This window comes from Peromyscus leucopus, chromosome 1, assembly GCF_004664715.2.
Source record: "Peromyscus leucopus breed LL Stock chromosome 1, UCI_PerLeu_2.1, whole genome shotgun sequence".
NCBI lineage: Eukaryota > Metazoa > Chordata > Mammalia > Rodentia > Cricetidae > Peromyscus > Peromyscus leucopus.
Genome location: NC_051063.1, coordinates 130,322,853 through 130,343,717, shown reverse-complemented (window position 1 = coordinate 130,343,717; position 20,865 = coordinate 130,322,853). Strand labels below are relative to the sequence as shown.

Genomic DNA, 20,865 nt, shown 5'->3' with positions numbered 1-20,865 from the left:
ATACTCACATGCAGCCACGAAACCGACTCAGGTCATTGTTTGGCTTCTCACACTCGATTACGCTGGTGAACGTCAAAGGATTGAATTCAGAGACCTGAAATAATAGCACACACATTAGAGCATGGTTCTTAACCTTTCTAATACTGGGACCCTTCAATACAGTTCCTCATGTTATGGTGATGCTTCAACCATAAAATTATGTTTGGTGCTACTTCATATTGCAACTTTGCTACTGTTATGACTCTTAATGTCAATATCTCTGTTTTCCAATGGTCTTAGGTGACCCCTGTGAAAGGGTCATTTGATCCCCAAAGGGATAACAACCAACAGCTTGCTACATTAGAGAAACCTAGGCTCTGGTCATTCAAGTCTAAAGGCTCTTGTCCGTCTGTCTTGCACTCACGGTAGGGCAACCATCATAGATTCTGGCTATGAGTCTCTGCAGAATGCCATATTCCAGTACTTAATGTGTGCTCTCTTATTTTATAATGATCAATAACTAAATGTTTTAACTAGTGGACTTGTTGTGATTAGTGAGATGAAATGATTAGTTAGTTCTAATGCTAAATTAAAGACTGAGATAAAAGCAAAGTTGGCACCAGCTAAGGAAAAGGGATGAGTGGGGTTTCTTGACACACATAAGCTCCTTTCTACGTCTCCATAGCAATTTAAAGATGCAATTCCTCTTTGAAAATAGGAATTTATGCTAAAATTCCATTTCCTTGATGTTCTTTAAAGAGTCTTCATTAACCTATGCTGGAAAGAATTTAAATAGCCAAGTATGGGCCCATAGTTCAGCAACCGCATTATGATTCTGCTCAAAAAGAAATGACAGTTCACTGTAAAGGAGATATTTAGATGGATGTAACGATGCCTAGCTCCTTTCAAGAAGTCAGAAGGAGAGGAAGGGACAAGACAATAAAGGAGAAAAATTGAGTAAACAAGCCTTAAAAAGTCCAGTGAAACCAAGGAATTTCTTTTCTTTTTTTTTTCCTTTTCTTTCTTTTTTTTAAAATCAGCCTTCTGGTCAGGTTTATTGGATTTTCTCTGTCAAGTGTCACAAAACAATAAACCACTGAGCTGTTTTTGCTTTCATATATCACGGGAAAAGCAGGCTGAGACATCACAGGGTATAGACACTGTTGGCATCAGTCCAGGTAACTTGTACTCTATCACAACAATGTATCTCCCTGCACACAATATAGCCATAGAGGTAACCACTCAGGAGTCATACCTTACAGTTTCCCTGTGTGCCTTGTGTACATAACAGAGGACTCACCTGGCAATACTAGTTACAATAGCTGATTTTGAACTACTTAAATTTTTATTCATTTTGCAATGCTGGGGCTGGAAACTCTGGCCTCCCATGTGCTCCAAGGGTGTTCTGACACTGAGCTCTGCCTTCAGTCGTTGGAATTCCATCTACAAAGGCTTTTCTTAAAGTCTCTTAGTTACCATAAGTCTCTCTTCTTGACCAAAATAGCCTTGCATTCCATTTGCAGAGTGGGGCTCTGCTTCAGTGTCCAGTGTTTCTTTCAAGCTGCATGAATTATCTTGAAACCAGTGGACTGCCTTTTCCATAGCAAATAGTGGCAGATACAGCATACAAGATGGCCAGGAAGGGAGTGGCCTCTGCAAAATGCCAGAATGATTTCTGGCATCCAAGGAAGGTATGACTTAAAATATCCCACCTCTGTTTATTATTCATTCTCACTAAGAAGAAATATAATATGCACAGCTTGGAAACAGTAGGCTATTCCATCCCTCGGGCTTCATCATGCATTTGTAATATTCTTCCCCAGCTGCGTGCCTTGGGAAACAGGCATGCCCAGGCCACAGATGCCTGACTTCATCTGGAACTGAGGAAGAAACCTTCAGAGTCTCTTACAGGCTGAACTGTACTTCTCTATTGCACAGAATGCCTACGTTGGGGTCATAACCTCCAAGAATACAGAATGTGCTTGTGTTTAGAGATAGTACCTTTAGAGAACTAATTAAGCTAAAATGAGGTCATGAGGATAGGGCTAATCCAACAGAACTGTTGTCCTTATAATGAGAAGCAGGTATGATATAAGCATATGTGGTGAGGATGGGGAGGGTAGCCATGGGTCTACAGGGAGAAGATGGCCAAGAGAGAGGTCTCAGAAGCCAGCAAGCAGCTGACACTTTCAACTCAGACTTTAAGTTTCCAGAACTATGAGAAAATAAGTGTCTGTTGGTTCAATCCTCAGTCTGTGGCAGCCTCACCAAACCACACTAAGGCCACTTCCAGTTTCTCATTTAAAATGTGTTTCACCCTGGAGATTGATCTCAGTGGCAGGGCATCTGCCCAGCCTCTGTGAGACACTAGAGCACCTGCCCGGCCTCTGTGAGACCTAGAGCACCTGCCCAGCCTCTGTGAGACCCTAGAGCACCTGCCCAGCCTCTGTGAGACCCTAGAGCACCTGCCCAGCCTCTGTGAGACCCTAGAGCACCTGCCCGCCCTCTGTGAGACCCTAGCATGCCTATCTAGCCTATGAGAGAATCCTGGCGATTGTCCAGCCTCTGAGACCTTACGTGCCTATCCAGCCAGCAGATGCATATGTAGGTATTTTTGTCTGGATCTACATCTTTTGCTTTTAGTTTTTAATTAGTTTTGTTTGCTTTCAATTTGGTTCTAGGGAGTGAGCCTAAAGCCTTGATTACACTAAGGACCTGCTCTGTCCAGAGCCATACTCACAGCCAGGAAAAATTAATTTTGAAAGTCCCATCATCTAACATCAAGGTCATCATGATCAGCCCAGCAACAAGTGTTTGATAACACACAAATGTCAGGTGTTGTGCTATGGGCATCACTCTTTCAGAACTCTGCTGGGGAAGAATTTTTTTAAAGTATATTTTATTTTTAATTATGTGTCTGTGAGGGTGTGTACTCAGGAGTGCAGATACCTTCCCATGCCAGAAGAGAGCTTCAGATCTCTTGGAGTTAGAGTTACAGCCTGATGTGGGTGTTGAGAACCGGACTTGGGTCTTCTATAAGAGCAGTGCATGTTCTAAACTTCTAAGCCATCTCTCCAGCCACCACTGTTTTTTACACTACTTAGAATTGTGATCCTTAAGTGTGATGACAAAGGTCACAGAGGCCTTGAAGTAACTGAAGCTACCTTGGCTTCTGAGACACCCAACTTTGCCAGCAATGGATACTCATGGAACACTGATGCTACCATACCATGAGACCATGCTACATCTGATACACCAGAAGCTGTGCAGTAGATTTTATGACATTTCCCTAAAGGAAGGATGCTACTTGTGATAGTGGCTTGCTATTACAGAAGCAGTAATATCTACAAGAGTGGTGCTCACATGTGCAGACCAGCCTTGGACCGAAGCTGCAGCCTTCAGCAGTTAGGCGATATTCTGGGATTAATGATTAAGTGCAGCTGACTATAGGGAGAGCTCCCGTCAATGCATAGCAGTTGCTATGTATCTCACTGGCTGTGTAATGCTCCAAGTGTCTGTTGTCCTTCAGCTAGCTCTGAGGTTTCAATACATCAGAAAACATAGGTGGACCTTATTATTTGGAAAGGAAGAGACGGCATGGTGATGCAGCTGAAAGCCTGCCAGTCCTTCTCTTGAACTTGCAATTCTACAAACTACATGAGTCTTGGGAGCAAAGACACCAAAAGAGGTGATGCTCAGGGACACCCAAAGCCCCAAAGCAGGGTGTCCTCCTAATACTCCACCCACCTCCCCCCAGGTGGAACAGGTGTCTGTACAGATGCCTTGGCCCCTCTCATCCACACAAGGAGGCACACCACTGTGGGCATTACTCCAGGAATTAGTTGAACGAATTCTACTACTTACAGATGTGAATCTGTTACTAGCCTTGCAGTGGAAATGGTGGGAGTAGGTGGGGGTGGGTGTATATCTCATGCTCCATTCATACACAGTCAACCAACCACAGCCACGACAGGACTGAAAATATACAGAGAAAAAAAAAACTACACTTGGATAGTCCTTTTCTGCCACTGTTCCTTAATCAATACAGCATAACCATCTATATTATGCTTACAATTTATTAAGACTTATAAGTTACCTAGAGATGATTTAAAGCATTCAGCAGGAGCTATATATGCACTATGTAAATGTGTGCTATTTCTCACAAGGGACATGAGCAACTGCAGAATTTTTTAACCTCAGGGTGGGGCTGGGGAACCTTGGAACTAATTCCCCACAGACACCAAAGTAAGAAGACATTTCACACTTGCATTAATCAAATTACTCGTAATTATTCAATTAAAGCAAAGCAAATTTCCCGCATCCTACAACAGTAGCAGTGGCGTCTGAAAAGACATTTCCAGTTCATGGAAGTCTAATAGGCCAGTCTACGGTTTCAGCTGATGAGGCAAGTGGACTACACAACTGCACGCTGTGGGCTTCTGCTACTGGGCTGCCTACAGGAATCCTGCCTAACTCCCAGAGTGAGTCCTCCTGTCGTGGTCTTTTCATGACATTGGCTCTTCGGGGCCTGATAAGAGGACATGCTGTGAGCAGCACCACTTTTGAGCTAGCCAGAGCCATGCCTATCTCTGCATAGGCACATGGAAAAGCCTTCCACCTGCTGCATCTGGGCCCTATCCTAAAAACGCCCTCTGTGTCATCTGTCACATACTCCTAGACTAAAGGGACTCTGGGTTTTCCCTCCACCACCAGTCTTAACGCCACCTCGGGACATCAGTCCCAAAATGTTCTCTCCTGGTATAGTGCCTCTGCCTGACTTCCTGTATTATTAGGTTTTACCACTTGCCACAGGCTTGGGCCAGGCTAGCCTGAATACAGAATTTGTCTGCTATCTTGTAGAAACCAAACTACCTTCCAACACAGCGGCGAGGCTCTGCCAGAGTCATTGTCCTGACCATCTACCAGGCCCTCGTTCCTGCCTCGGGCATAAGGATAGCCCTGCTGAGGTTCAAGTCTGCCTGTGTTGCTTTCTTTGCCCTCCCTCTACTAAATGGCTAGCTGCTCCAGCACTCAGGATGCTGTCTTTTAAGAAGCCCCTAATAGCATCCTGAAGACAGCAGGCAAGTGCCACTGTTTGGAGCTTGCACAACACTCCCCACCCCAGATATACACGCATGGAGAGAGACGGAGACACCATCAGCCTCCTGCTTCACTGGGAAAGGCTGAGAAGACCTGTGTCTCCTTCACTAGACTGTAGGTCCCCCGAGAACAGGAACTCTGTACCCTGTGAGCCAGCACAGAAGCTGATGCTCAGACATGGTCAAGAGGTAATGCCTGCTTATTCTAGAAAGAACTCATGTACCATACGCTTCTGCGTTATTCTAAAGCTCTGAGTGGGGGCCAGGGGGGTCAGCGAGCTAGAACCCTGTTGACTGCTGTTTGCAAACAGCAGACAGGCTTCACCTGGCACCGAAGAAGGTATGAGTGCTAAGAGGCTATGAGAGCTTCCCCATAGTTCCAAATATCAGTTTTTTCTTTTACAAGACCAAGCATGTTTCAGCTCACAAAAATGTAAGATGATTTCTCCGCAGCCTCTAATCTCGTTCTGTATCTCCTGACAGTGTGTAAAAACTACAGAACTAATTTAGGCGAGCATTTTAACCCAAACTGATGGAGTAATTACCCCCACTCTAGCTCTGCACTTGGAATCCAATCTGTGCTCCACACAAGCCTGGCAGTGTTGTGGGAATTCACAGGAGGCCAGTGGTCCAATACAGATGAGTGAGTGAACTTCTCTGCCAGCATTGTTTTGACAAGTCAAAATCTTCAACTTGTTAAGGAAGTCATCAGTCCAGGCTGCTGTGGTACCTCTGGCATGCAGTGGGGGGTTCAAGCCCATTTGTTAAATAAGTACATGTTCAAATAGCATATATTTTGCTGGGCGTAGACTACTTCAAACATATAAGGAAAAAAGTCAGTGATCATTCTCCAACCCACAAATTAAGTGTTTACACTAACAGTTTATGCCCAGATACAAATATCAAACAAGACCCATTTAAATTTAATGTACAACAACAGTTGTTGGAATCGTGCTATGTAAGGTCCTTGAATACACTCATACATAAGTAGGCTGGCACAGCAGTCTAACAAAGCTGGCAGGTAACCCGCTATATGACAGTTCTATGCGCGTCTCACCATTTCCTGTTATCATTGTTTCCAGGGTAACAAAGCAGAGACTATGAGAACAGCTCAGGACACCCATGGTCCTTCTTCAGGAACAACTTCACACATGTCCATAGCATAGGTGGCTTCCACGAAGCCCAACACTTCTCTGGTAGGTATTGGGGAAGGTAGTCTGGGTTGTTGCACATTTCTCTTCTAACTGCAAATTTTCTTGGCATAAACCCAAGCATTAGAGACTAAAGGGCCATTTCTTTGAGAGTAGAAAGCCAGCTTGTCCCTCCCTAATTCGGCTCTGAGTGTGTAAGAGCCTTTCCCTCCCCTCTCCTCCCACCTTTTCATCCTTTGTTCGCTTGCCTCCTGGCTGGTTCACAGCCCAGAACCCCAGAAGCTTCATTTAGATGGTGGCAAAATTCAAAAGGCTCCGAGTGCTGTGCTTGAGCCTGAATTCTCAAAATCAAAGCCTTTCTTTTCCTCTTGGCCACAAATACTTCATGCTGCTTTAGTGGGCCAGTCATCAGCCAAACCCCACATTACCTTTTATCAAATATGTTTAAGTGCACCGAAGACTGATTGTGCTTTTAGAAAGCAGGTAATGAATGCTGCTTCACAGGGCACTGAAATGAGGGCTATTCTTTAAGATAGCTAGCTTGAAAGAATCCGTACTTATTCCAACACGGTGCCACCACAGGATGCGTGCTGCAGCAGTGGCGCTGCTGAGCTAATCTGCACAGCCAGGGCACAAGTCCAGGCTCTACTTTGGTGTCTGTCTCACAGCCACCAACTACTTTGTGCCTTTTCGGTCGCTAACTGTGGGAGGGATGGCATGAGCCCTCGCTGAGAGCTGGGTGTCTTAGAGACCGCTGAGCACACAGCCTGCTGAGAGAAAAGGCCATCCTGCTGGGACGGACCTGATAAACACCTATGGTTTTTGTTTTGTTTTCTTTTGAATGAGACCGTGAAGAACTGTACCCAAGAGAATAAGTGAACTGAAGGGAAGATTTCCAGCACAGAGACAGAGTGACAGATATCTTGAAGTAGAAAGCAACTCAGGCCTCGGGTTTACTCATAAGAAAGCAATAGGAGGACATTGCTCTTGCATACTTTCTGAGGAAGATTAACATGAGGAATTCAAAACGAAGGCCAGCTAAGGCTTTCTTATTATCACCTGGAGAATGATTGCATGACTAAATAAATGGCAGCTGGAATGTGACATTCTAAACCACAACCAGACTAGCTCCTCCATCAAATTCAAGACAGATTAGCACTGCAGGCCTGGGCTGTGGAGAGAAGAGCTCCTGCTCCACACAAGGACATGCTGGGACAGAGTGCTAAAGTCGCATAGCCCAAAGACCAACTTTAACAAAAGGTGAACAGGCATCAAGCCAGGACCCACACAAGGCAGACTCCAGAGCTGAGGTCTGAGTTTTCCAGGGCTCCTTTATCTTAGAGGTTTACAAATTCTGAAAGTAGAGGATAAAACTTTGAGTAAGACTAGCAGAACAAATGCTATAGCCTAGGGGGCTTGTATTCACTTTTTCTGTCAATGTAACAAATAACCACAGACTGGACCCCAGAAAACAACACAAGTCTAGTACTTTGATGCTCTGCAGGCTGAAGTCAAGATACAGGCTCTAAGGCAGAGGAAGTTCCAGCAGAGAATCCATTCTAGATTTTCCCAGCTTCAAGAAGCCACCATCTGTGGTTTCTGGCCTCCATGCATTTTCAAATCAACACTGAGAAGCTTGAACCTTTCTCATGTGCTGTGACTTTGATAACATGCTCCTTTCAGTTGTGTGGCTACACCATGTTCACAGGGATAATCTGGGACCATCTCTGCATCCTGGAGGAAGTCAATCATTTAATCTCATTTTAAACCTCTATTTTCCCTGTCATCAACTTGATATATTAAAAGGTTCAGAGGATTGGGATACGGACATCTTTGCAAACTCCTATTCTGCCTCGACCAGAAGGACCTGATGAATAGCCATGGTTTTCATGAGGTCATGAAGAACTACACCTCCAGAGAATGAGGGAACTGAAAGGAAGATTCCCAGCATGGAGGCTGTACAACAGGTACCTCACAGCATTGAGTTAACTTAGTGCAAATTGCTACCCAGCTGAGAGCCAACTGGGAGGCCAGAAAAAAAAAATCTCAAACTGGGGCTGGAGACATGGTTGAGAGGTTACGAGCACTAGCTGTTCTTCCAGAGGTCCTGAGTTCAATTCCCAGCAACTACATGGTGGCTCACAACCATCTGTAATGAGATCTGGTGCCCTCTTCTGGCCTGCAGGCATTCATGCAGACAGAGCACTGTATACATAATAAATAAATAAATAAAATCTTTAAAAAAAAAAGAAATCTCAAACCTAAAATCAGATTATAGTAATTCCACATAGTTAGAGCACCTGGAAAGAGCGGAGTCCCTTCCCAAGTAGATAAATAAACATGCTCACATGTGTACATATATGCATGTTGTCCGAGTCCTCAAATTATTGTAGAAATCAAACTTCCAAGTACAACTCAGATGCATAATCAAAGATAAGAGTACAGAGAAGTAGATAAACCAACACACACACACACACACACACACACACACACACACACACACAAAATCAGTGAAAACTGGGATAGAAACAGGAACATGACACTTTCAAATAAGCTCATTTGCTATGTTCATCTTTATCAATGCTAGCGCCTCCATCAAATTCAACATGATAAAATTGAAATTTCATAAGTGCCAGAAGCTAAAATGTGGCCAAGCAGTTTCAGAGTTCCTCAGTTCCAATTTAAAACGCCAAGGATGAAGCATGACGATTTTCAGGCACAGGAGATGCAGCATTGAATAAAGATAGATGGACGGAGACTATTCCCAGGCATATGGCAGCAAAATGCGGAAGGCAGGTCAGGTCTGCAGCTCATTCCTGTGCCTCCAGGACACACGGTTGAAAATGGGAGAAGCCACTGAAACTAGGAACAGCACTTTGAGACTCCATCTCAAAATAGTAATAAAACAACAAAATCCTGAGAACCAAGGAAAAGAAACCAAATAACCAGAAAAGGAAACAGGGCTGGGAACCTGGCTCAGTGGACAAAGTCACTTGCAGCACAGGTCTGGGAACCCAAGCTCGATCCCTGGAGCCGCCAGAGAGGTGGAAGGAGAAAACAGCCCCAAACGTCATCCTCCGATTTCCACACATGTGCCGTGACACACGCCTCCTCACATCATTCACACGTAGTAATAATAATAATAATAATACATAAATGCTGTGGGATGTCAAATTGCTCTGATTGGTCAATAAATTGGCCAGTGGCCAGGCAGGAAGTATAGGCGGGGACTAACAGAGAGGAGAAAAGAAAGAACAGGAAGGCAGAAGGAGTCACTGCCAGCTGCCCACCAGGACAAGCAGAATGTGAAGATGCCAGTAAGCCACGAGCAGCGTGGCAGGGTGTAGATTTATGGAAATGGATTAGTTTAAGATATAAAAACAGAAGCCGGGCGGTGGTGGCGCACGCCTTTAATCCCAGCACTTGGGAGGCAGAGCCAGGTGGATCTCTGTGAGTTCGAGGCCAGCCTGGACTACCAAGTGAGTCCCAGGAAAGGCGCAAAGCTACACAGAGAAACCCTGTCTTGAAAAAAAAAAAAAAAAAAAAAAAAAAAAAGATATAAAAACAGTTAGCAAGAAGCCTGCCACGGCCATACAGTTTGTAAGCAATATAAGTCTCTGTGTTTACTTGGTTGGGTCTGAGCGGCTGTGGGACTGGCAGGTGACAAAGATTTGTCCTGACAGTGGGCAAGGCAGGAAAACTCTAGCTACACATAAATGTACAACAGATCTGAGAAAAATTGCTACTGTGGGTCATGACCAAAAATACTAAACAAAAGTGTTCAAAGGAAAGACACTGAAAGTGAATCCAACAGAAAACGGGAACTGTGGGTCATGAGGGTGTCTTGAGTGGACTAGCGATGGTGGCTCAGGGGCTTACAGACAGATACGACCACAAGGCATGAATGTGCGGCCTGAGAGAGCACGGGAAGATAAGAGGAATTAGAGCATTCTTGCTCTGTCTGGGAGAGCACAGCAATAAATCCACACTGATGCTGGGTAAGGAGGAAGACTGTAAACTGTAGTGAAAGCATGCAAATAACATCTGAAGAAAGAATGGTAAAGCACTCAGTCAAAGGAAGGGAAAATAATTCAGGCAGGACACACAGAAGTTGCACACTCCACTCCACATGTAAAACAAACAAACAAACAAACAAACAAACAAAAACATAACCTAGTGGTAATAAAGGACCGGAGAGGCAGCTCAACAGGGAAGAGAGCTGGCTGCTCTCGTGGGAGACCCAGGTCCAACTCCCAGCACCTACTCGGCAGATTTGCAACCACAAACAGTTTCAGGGGACCTAACACCCTCTTCTGGCCTTCTGAGGGCACCCCCCAAATATAGATTATGTTTTAGTTTTTTTTTTAAATCAATAATAAGTTTTAAACTAAAATCTTTTCATGGAAACACCAAGATTGTCAGACTGAAATTTGTTTTAAAAAAAACCCAATAGTATGTTTTTTATTTAAAAAAAAATCAAATGCACACAGATACAAAAAAAAAAACCCAACAGGGTGAAAGGCATAAATAAATGAATAATAAGTAAATAAATAAATGAAAAATAACTGGTACAGGGTAACATAGAGAAAGCTAATGTAACTGTACCAATATCAGATACTATTCAGAATCAAAAGACATTTCCACATATAATACAAAGTATGTATCTGAAATGGCAACAGCTCGCTTTGTTAGGACAACAAAGTTCTAAATTATATGAAGTAAGGAAAATCATACATCCTCAATACCTGTTTCACACATAAGAAACCAAAGGGCAGTGTAAACCACAAACAACAGTTCTGACTTAGATGGTTTCACCACAGAAAGTGAAGGAGGAATCACACTTCTTCCAATGAGAACACTTCATGAAGCTAATGCCTGCTTGTATATTATATAACTGAAAATGACATACTGTCTTAGGGTTTCTATTGCCGTGAAGAGACACCATGACCATGGCAACTCTTACAAAGGAAACCATTTAATTGTGGTGGCAGCTTACAGTTAAGAGATTCAGTCCATTATCATCATGATGCAGGCAGACATGGTGCTGGAGCTGAGAGTTCTACATCATGTGCAGGCAACAGGAAGTGGTCCATTTCACTGGGCAAGGCTTGAGCAGATATGAGACCTCAAAGCCCACCTACACAGTGACACACTTCCTCCAACAAGACCACACCCACTCCAGCAAGGCCACATCTCCTACTCTTGCCACTCCCTTTTGGGGCCATTTCCTTTCAAACCACCACACATGCCTTTCTAATTATTAAAAAAAAGAAAAAAATCCTTTATAAAATGTGAACATGCTGAGCCCAGCTCAGATGTAAAGATATAATAGGTATATTACTTTCTATATCTATTTCCTAATATATATGTATATTTTATACTAGGAAGGAGGCACATTCCAGGCGTTCAGTGTCATCTTAGCATTAGCTAAATAAGTGTAGCTTCATTGACACAGGAAAGAAATCCTGATCATCTCAGTTGAAGCAGAAAATGTAGAAATTGAAGGATAGGATTCAACACCAACTCATGACATCTGTTTTCAGAATAAAAACAAAAGGATTGTTATCTTGTAAAAATATTGACCAGGATCCCAATTCAGTCTCAATGTCACTGTACAAAGTTCAGTTTCCCTTTGAAAATTCAACTTCAGATTTTCAGCTTTAACATGTGGAAACATACCCACACAGCAGTTATGCTTTTTACTTTCAGAACAATACATTCAACGATTTATTTAAAAATAAGCTTCAGTTTGCCCAATCAAAGCCAAGGTGATATTCTGAGCACATTTGGCATAGTCCAGGGTAAGCTATGATGTTCTCTGCATTAGGTGTATTATGCACTCTAGACTTACATTTAACTTACAATGTACTTATTAGAATATAACACCATAAGAAGCTGAGAAGCATCTGCATGTTGTCTGACGTTCGTCATCTCAGACTTAAGGGTCAGCCTGCTTCCTGTCACTAACCCGACTAGAGGGAGTCTGTGCCCTAAGAACCATAATAATCAAAGCACTGTGGTATTGCCATAAGGCCAGAATATAGACCAGCAAACCAAACAAACTAGTATGACCTCATAGTCAAATGATATTTGAGATTGGTATCCACAAAATGCTGCCAGGTCAACTGAGTTTCCACATGTGAAAGAATATTTACCCCACACTCAGGAGGCAGAGGCATCGATCACTATAAATTCAAGGCCGTCTAAATATGCAATGAGTTCTGGACTAGCCAGTGCTACACAGTGAGACCCTATCTCAAACAAAAGAATTCGAAGAACTGGAGAGATGACGTTGTCTCAAAAAAATAAGATGCAGAGTGACTTAGGAGATACACAGTATTTACCTCTAGTGCACACAGGCATACACATCAGCATGAACACATACCTATACTACACACAAAAACAAACAAAAACAACGCATTTGGAGCCTTACATCACATACACATAAAAGATAATTCAATATGGATCAGTGACCTAAATGTGAGTTAAAACCATAGAACTATTAGTAGAATGGATGTTAACTATTCCTGAAGTATGTTATGATGGTCTTTAAAATATAACAGCAAATGCACAAACAACAAATGGGCAAAAGAGCTTTGTAAATAAGAACACTGGTGCATGAAGAGATGTCATTAGAATGAAGAGGATTGTTCAGGACAGTATCTGGGGGTAGCCTTCAGAAGACTATAGCCATACGTCTGGTGAGAATTTAATGTAAGAATAGACAAATAAAACCAAAACCAAAAAATGTCAGTGAGAACCTGAATGCTCAGACCTTTAACTCTAGCACTGAGAAGACAGGAAGATAGCTGTAAACTCAAGACCAGTCTGGTAACATCGTCAGTTACAGATTATTGCAAACTGCACAATGAAACCCTACTATATTAAAAGAAAGGAAGGAAGGAAGGAAGAAAGGGAGGAGGGAGGGAGGGAGGGAGGGAGAGAGAGAGAGAGAGAGAGAGAGAGAGAGAGAGAGAGAGAGAAGAGAAGAGAGAGAGAGAGAGAAAGAAAGAAAGGTAAAAGAATTGGAATGAGCAAATAGACAAAAATCAACTGGCTGTATCCAGCATTGGGAAAATAAAAACCACTGGTGAAATCTCTCATCTATGAGAACAGCTACCACAAGAGTAAAGTCAGTGTCAGCAAGGCTGTAAAGAAACTGGAGCTTCAGCCGGGAGGTGGTGGCGCACGCCTTTAGTCCCAGCACTCGGGAGGCAGAGGCAGGTGGATCTCTGTGAGTTCGAGGCCAGCCTGGACTACCAAGTGAGTCCCAGGAAAGGCGCAAAGCTACACAGAGAAACCCTGTCTCGAAAAAAACCAAAAAAAAAAACCAAAAAAAAAAAGAAACTGGAGCTTCTGGGCATCACAAATGAGAGTAAACAGGGAGTTGTTAAAGGCTGAACATAGAATCACAGGTCACTTAGCTGTTCTACTCCTAATAAGCCAAAAATTATTGAAAAAAAAAGGAACTCAAAAAGATGTCTGTACATCAGCAATCATTGTAGCACCATTAAGAAGAGCCAAAGGGCTAGGTGGTGGTGACATACTCCTTTAATCCCAGCAGAGGCAAAAGCAAGTGGGTCTCTGGGTTTGAGACCAGCCTGGTCTACAGAGCGAGTTCCAGGGAAGCCAGGGCTATGCAGAAAAACTTTGTCTCCAAAAAACAAACAAAAAAAGAATAGGCAACCATCAAGAGGATGCAGGAAACAAAATATGTATATTCATGTAACAGAATGTCACTAAGCCATAAAAGGATAAAGATTCTGACCTGCTATGACAGGAAAGCTGCTTGAGAATACTGTCTTAAGTGAAATAAGGGAGACTGAAAAAGCTAAGGCAACCCTCTTTCCTATCACTCTGTTTATCCCAGGTAAAGGTATAGGGACAGAAGCAGGTAGATTACCAGGGGTTAGAGGATGGCAAGACAGACAGTTCCTTTTAAAGACTTACTTATACAATACGTTTTAGAAAAAAAAAAAAAAGTGGTAACACTGAACAATACCTTGAAGGAAATTTTCATCATTAAACTGTACATTTAAAATGACAATGTCACAAATCGTACATTATCAATTCAAGCAGAAACACTGACAGACCATTTCTCCACAATTCAAGCAGAAACACTGACAGACCATTTCTGCGTGCCAAGTACATAAGTACTGAGTAAAAAAAAAGCCAGGCCCAAAGTTTACAAAGTGCATTTATTTTATAACTCTCTAGAATACCCCTAACAATCTCACGTAACTGAAAGAAGACTAATGGTTTGGGGACTCGGGAAGGAGTGGAGAGTGTTTCACCTCACTTTAGGGCGATGAGTGTCTGGCTGCAGTGGGATTTCCCACTTTTGCAGAGGCTCATTCATGCACCTGCACACTTTCACTCTGGATAGTCTGCTATGTATCAACCACAGTAAAACAGGTTTAAAGATAAGAACTTGAAACTAGTGGTGTGCGTGCGTGCGTGCGTGCGTGCGTGCGTGCGTGCGTGTGTGTGTGTGTGTGTGTGTGTGTGTGTGTGTGTGTTACCTAGTGATACACTAATTTTCCTTTTATTTTAGTGAGAAATTCTTAATAGGCAACTAAAAGGGCTGGCTAAGAGGAGTGCCGCTGCCATCTGACTGATGGGGGCTAGCTTCATCTTAGGGAGATTGTGTTCATAAGAACACAGTTTCCTTTCAATTCCACATTGTGCACAGTGGAGAAAAATTATCTGCTTAGAGTCCTGGTCTACTTCTCCAAAGTCTAAACTACATGTGTATATAATTTTGAACTAAATTATTTTCAGTGGAATTGTTAGGTTCATAATATTAGCAACTGGTAAAGCTGACTTATTCCAGGTGACAGCAGATGGCTAGGTTAGGGTTTGGGGACAACACACTTCACTTCCAGGAGTCACGTCTGGAACACTCCACTTTCCTTATTCCTGAGCTATATAATCAAAGTCCCATTTTCCCCTTCAGTCTGCTTTCATTGACTCATCCTTCCTCCCAAGCCATGTAAGCTCCCCATCTTCCAGTCTTCATCTGTTTAGTTCCCATTCTGTCCTTAGAAACATCCATAATATACACCTAGCTGACAACTAACTATTTATAACCGTACTGCTTTTTCACTGAGCAAAAGCAATGCCCCTGTCTATTGCTATAACCAAACACCACCCACTGGGTAAGAGACTGGAAAGTCCTGCATCACAGCACCCACATCTAGTGAGAACCTTCTTACTTCTTCATAATATGCTACGGGACACCATGTGCTAAGACGTTCGCTATGGGCAGTCTGCTATGTATCAACCTCACCTCAATAAAACAGCTTTAAAGATAAGAACTTGGAACTGAAACTCCCTATTTTTATAAATCCCCTAATGTCACATGGGGGCTTCCACCTTATGACCTCCTCTAGTTCTGATTACTTCCTAGAGGCCCCACCTCCAAACAGCATCAATATATCAAACTGAGCAGGTTTTTCAGCAGAACATTCTGGAGAGATAATCAACTACAGCAAACTGTACCATAATCTGCCTCTGATCCTGAGGACAGCACAGGAAGCATGTTGTACATACAAGGCAACTGGGCCACAGAGAACATATAACTGGACCCACTTCGGGACAAGCAGGAAGATAACACCCCTCACCAGCCCCACCCCTCACCACCTGCCCCCCCCCCATTTCATCATTCTGCTTCCTCATCTTTTCAATGCCCTTCAGTGCCCCATTTAAGAAGTGCAGGAAGAGGGCTCACTGTCTGGGCTGGTGTCTTCAGCCACTCATCTGCATCTTTCAGCCACAGCCAACAGAACACACACTGCTAAGATCAGTACTTGAGCCAAGCAGGTGACGGTGGCCTTTCCTGCACAAGATGATTAAAACAGAACTCATCTGGCTAGCCACACTCATTCTTGCCAAATTCCTAACCCTTGTGAGGATTAAAATGAGCAAATGAAAGGAAAGCTCTTTGTTACAAGGGGATCAGAATCAACTCCACACAGTCTAGGCTCTCACTGCTTCCAACGTTTCCACGCATTTTCTATGGGGTGAGAGTGGCCCTGGCGCTTTCTCCTGAAAACATGCTCAGTCACCCTTCCACAGCCACTTACAGCACAGCCTTAGCACCAGGAGCCCCATCCAGACTCAAGGCAGCTGAGTTACGGTGAACTGTCCACTAGACAGAGATGGGGCTCTGGCCGTGTCTGTGTGGGATTATCTTGATTAACTGAAGTCAGGAGACCTGCCCACTGTGACTGGCACCGTTCCCAAGGCAGTAGATCCATGATGATTAAAGAATGGAGAATATGAACTGAGCACTAGCATGCACGCACGCATTGATTTCTTCTGACTGGAGACCTAATACCACTTCCCTGTCGGGATGGATTGACTTGGAACTATGAGCTGAATAAATTTCTCCCTTCATTTCTTTTGCCCGAGTATTTTATCACAGCAATAGGAAAAGAGGATCATCTCCCATCCCAGAGAATTCTAGTGCCTTCCTACAAAAGGACTGGATACACTCGTTGTATTGTAACAATGGGGCCTGGGTTCAACCGGAACCTTCACCTGCTGGAGTCTGAGTCTCCCCTTTCCTGTGAATGTGGGATGAGGAAAGGAACATGCCTTTGGCTGTGTCTCTCTCACAAGTGGACTGTGTGTGTGTGTGTGTGTGTGTGTGTGTGTGTGTGTGTGTGTGTATTGGTTTTTCAAGACAGGGTTTCTCTGTGTAGTTTCGGTGCCTGTCCTGGATCTCGCTCTGTAGACCAGGCTGGCCTCGAACTCATAGAGATCTGCCTGCCTCTGCCTCCCGAGTGCTGGGATTAAAGGCGTGCACCATCACTGCCCGAAGGACATTATATTCTTGTGTGTTGGCTGCATTGTTAAATAAAGCCAGTCCCAAATTCACACCTGCCAGGCTGCTCCAGGCAAACTCAGGGGCAGGTGGTGAGCACATAGTGATTGCAGAGGTTGGAAGGTTGTGGCAAGTGGGGCACAGATGCACACTCATTCTGTTTCTTCCGACCTTGCACCACCCACTGTCCTTTTCCATACAATACACTGCATAGTAGAGGAGGGCAGGAGAGGCCTCGGGAGACCTTGTCCATTCATGCCAAAAGTCCTGGGTCAGGATGACTAGAACTGACTTGGCCACAATCTCAGAGCCATGCTGTAGCCAGGCTTCAGCCCCACCCACTAGGCTTGCTGCCTAGCTCCAATTCCTCCTAGTCAGTGTGCCATCCTGCCCCTTTTCACTCCTGAGCCATTTGGGGTCAGGGTGGGAGGACTAGTGGGATCACGGTGGCCCTCTGAAGGCATCTGAGGCAGAACGGTTCTTCTACTAGCGCCCTCAGCTAGAGTTTCAGAACTCCTCCTCCCTTTAACTTTGCAGAGTGTCTCCAAGAAAAACACCACTGGACACCAGCGGCATGCACGTGAGGGTTAAGCGCATGAGTGCACTTGAGTGGATGCCCAAGTCAAACACCGCGGCTGTGTGTGCCAGTCCTCGCTAAGGAAACTGGATGGGATGTTGGCTCCGGGCTAGTGACCAGGACACGGCAGCACAGCAAAAACTGATTTTGCACCATCAGCTGTGAGATGATTCACCCCCAGAAAACAGGCTCCTCTGACTTCATAGAATATAGTCAGACAGCGATGAGCTCTTCTTACGTGGATCAACTAATAAGAAACATGAATAAATCACCCCTAAAGACGCCTGTATAGAAAGACAGCTTTTAAAACTTATTTATACAAAGCTTTTCCAAAGCATATTTTTGTAAAAGATGATTTAGGGGTGTGTGTGTGTGTGTGTGTGTGTGTGTGTGTGTGTGTTTTAACAAAAGTGTCTAAATGAATAATGGAAAGAGCAGGGAGACAAGGACAGAGGGGTTGCTATTTCACTAGTGTCTGGTAAACAGGACAATAAACATGCACCTTTATGTCCAGGTGGAACCCACTTCTGTCAACATGACCCTCAATGCAAAGATTCTGTCCCGCCCTATGCACAAGAGCCAAGACGCGCTTGGATTCTTCCTAAGCAACGGTGGGTCCAGTGTGATTCAACCATCTCCTGCTCAGGAGTCCTACTGAGCAAGGATCTACAGCCCTGGCCGGGTCTCACTAAATACCTGGATTTTCGGGATTCTGCTTTTGCTCCTTGAACTGAGTCCCTTTGTCACAAGCACCACAACCTGCCCCACACAGTGATGTTTGCTGACAGGGTAGATTCTTCTTTACTTCTCTGTCACTTCATCTGCACATGCAGATTCCCTCTCCTTGTGGCAGTCAGTGGGCAGGTCCTTTGTAAAAAAGCCTTTCCATGACAGGAGTGCTCAATGCCCGCACGTACCATGTTAAGGGTTGGAGACAAAAACATGACACCCCCATTTTGCAGGTATTAAAACAGAGGCCCAGAGAGATTAAAACATAGCTGGCGCATGGAGACAGATCTCACAGTTTACTCTGATGGCTAAACCAGCCCACCTGTCTTCAAGCACCATTCAGCCAGGCTCCTCCTTAAGCTCTGCCAACACCATGCTCTTCCAGTGAGCCCACAGGAAGAGGCGGAAAGACAGACAGCCAGGGACCATGGAAGATGTAGCATCACATGCACATGATAAAGGCTGGGGCTGCAGCAGCTCCAGTCTACTGGCCCAGCTCCTCTGTCCTGATAACAAGGGGTTTTCTTCTGACAGCTCTGAAAAGAGGAGTCGGGTGCCCAGTGCCAAGCGCTGAAGGCACAGACATTCCCTCTGCCCAGAAGGAAACCCTGTGGTATATGGGTAAGCCAGGAGCCCAAAGCCCTTTGTTTCCTGCTCTTCTGGTCTCAGCAACATAAGCAGGCTTTGGTCAGAACAGTTCTGCCTAACAACTCAGGTTTCATACCTCAAGAAAAAACAAAAGGATTTGCCCTCTGGTTTCTGTTTTTGCAGTTTCAGTTACAGGGCCGGACACTCCAAAGTGTTCCATGAATCTGAGAGAGTGAAGAAGCCTCTTGGAGCTACATGTGGATACTCTGGCCTGCTTCCAGAGGCTTCTACTTGCCACCACCCTCCTCTGTTCTGTCCACTCCTCAGGCTAGCTGGAGATGAAAGGTGGGAAGTGAAACACACAGCAGGGGTCATCATCTACACCATGGCCACATCTCTACTGGTGACATAGCACATTACAGCCCTAAGAGCCCAAACGTATATCATGGCTCACTGTGAGGCCCAGGTGCTCTGTGGGCCTTGTCTAAGAGGCAGCTACTTACCATCCTGGTCTGCCCAACTGACACCTACATCCACCGTTCCTGAATTTGTAGTGTGCTGTGAACAGGCCACATGGTGCACCTTAACCATCCAACCCCCTTCAACTTCAGGGGGTTCCCCTATGGCTCCTGCCCCATGGGGTAACCCTGTTTATCAGATAACTCTGTTTACCCTAACAGGAAGATAAACAAAGGTCCACTCCCCACATCCATCAGGGAAGCAGACTCCTGGAACCCAGGCTTCCCTATTCTGCAACCCTGGAGCTCACTATGTGTGATCAACTGCAAAAGGCTCACACTGCCTCTGCCGAACCACTGGAGCACAGTCAGGTTGGGGACCAGAACTGTCATTTAGTGAGGCACCAAGTCACAATGCGTTGACCATAGAAAATAGTTTAGAAATAACCTAGTGAAACTCCTTCTACAAATCAGTGGCCCCTACGTGAGTCCCGTACGTGTTGTGTTTGTGTGTAAAGATATGTATATGCATAGACACTTGGCTCTTCCTGGATTCTTGGCATGCACAGCTCCCTTAGACAGGCTGTTCTGCTCTGCGGCATATTGCAGTCAGATTTGCGCATAGTAATCAAATCACCTTCCACCTGTTCTGGTCTAGAGAGTCGTTCCTCTACTTCACCAGAGAGCTCTTTCCACTGAAGCTCTTGAGCCAGAGTTCCAAGGTCAGAGCTATTATCTGAGCATGACAGTCTGGCAGCAGCTGCTGCAAAGCATGGGCTGACTGCAGAGGCTGAGGCTGCGTGGCATGATGTAGCACTCTTGAGATGGCAGCTGAGGAGCCAGGCCAGGCTCTCTGTGTTCAAAGTGCAGGACAGAGGCGGCAACTATGTATGTATAAAGAAACGACACAGAGAGCAAGCAGAAAGCACATGCGGTGAAGAGTCTTTGAAGCCTCCAAGTTTACTATGTGACTAAGCCTGGGCTTGCTATATGACTAAAGAGTGCCACTTAACCTCTGTAAACCTAGCCCCTTGCCTGTAAGACAAGGAAGCAAGCACAAACAGCCTCAGGAATGGATGCTTTAGAACCCGGAACATAACCCACCTCAGAGCAGTGCATGGGAGGTCTATTCCTGTTGACTTATAAAGAGCTAGAGGGCTCCTGTGTATAATCAAGGTGCTCCCTGGGGCAGACAAGTTCTGATCTCACCAGCAGTAGCTGGTGTGTACCAGCAAACAGTGACCACTATTACAGGCAAGGTGACCCTGAGCTCAAGAGGGTCAAGTGAGACTTTACATGCAGGAGCTAGCCTGACTGTGAAGTGACCAGGCCATTAATAGAATGCTGTCAGTCAAGAAACAGCTCAGTGTAATGTAAGCACTAAACCCTTCCCAGCTGGTCATGACACAGTTAAATGTGGACACTGGATGAATAGTATAATCAGAGGAAAATTGTT

At 44.6% G+C, this 20,865-nt stretch overlaps 1 protein-coding gene across 2 annotated transcripts in view; it reads right to left on the bottom strand.

Moving 5' to 3' along the window:
• The window catches only part of Atp10a (ATPase phospholipid transporting 10A (putative)), a 165,458-nt gene that overhangs the window by 52,404 nt on the left and 92,189 nt on the right, over positions 1-20,865 (bottom strand). For both annotated transcript variants that reach the window (XM_028855714.2, XM_037198221.1), the window contains exon 3: positions 9-94. In XM_028855714.2, the coding sequence (XP_028711547.1) occupies positions 9-94 (86 nt within the window). The remainder of the gene's footprint in view (positions 1-8; positions 95-20,865) is intronic.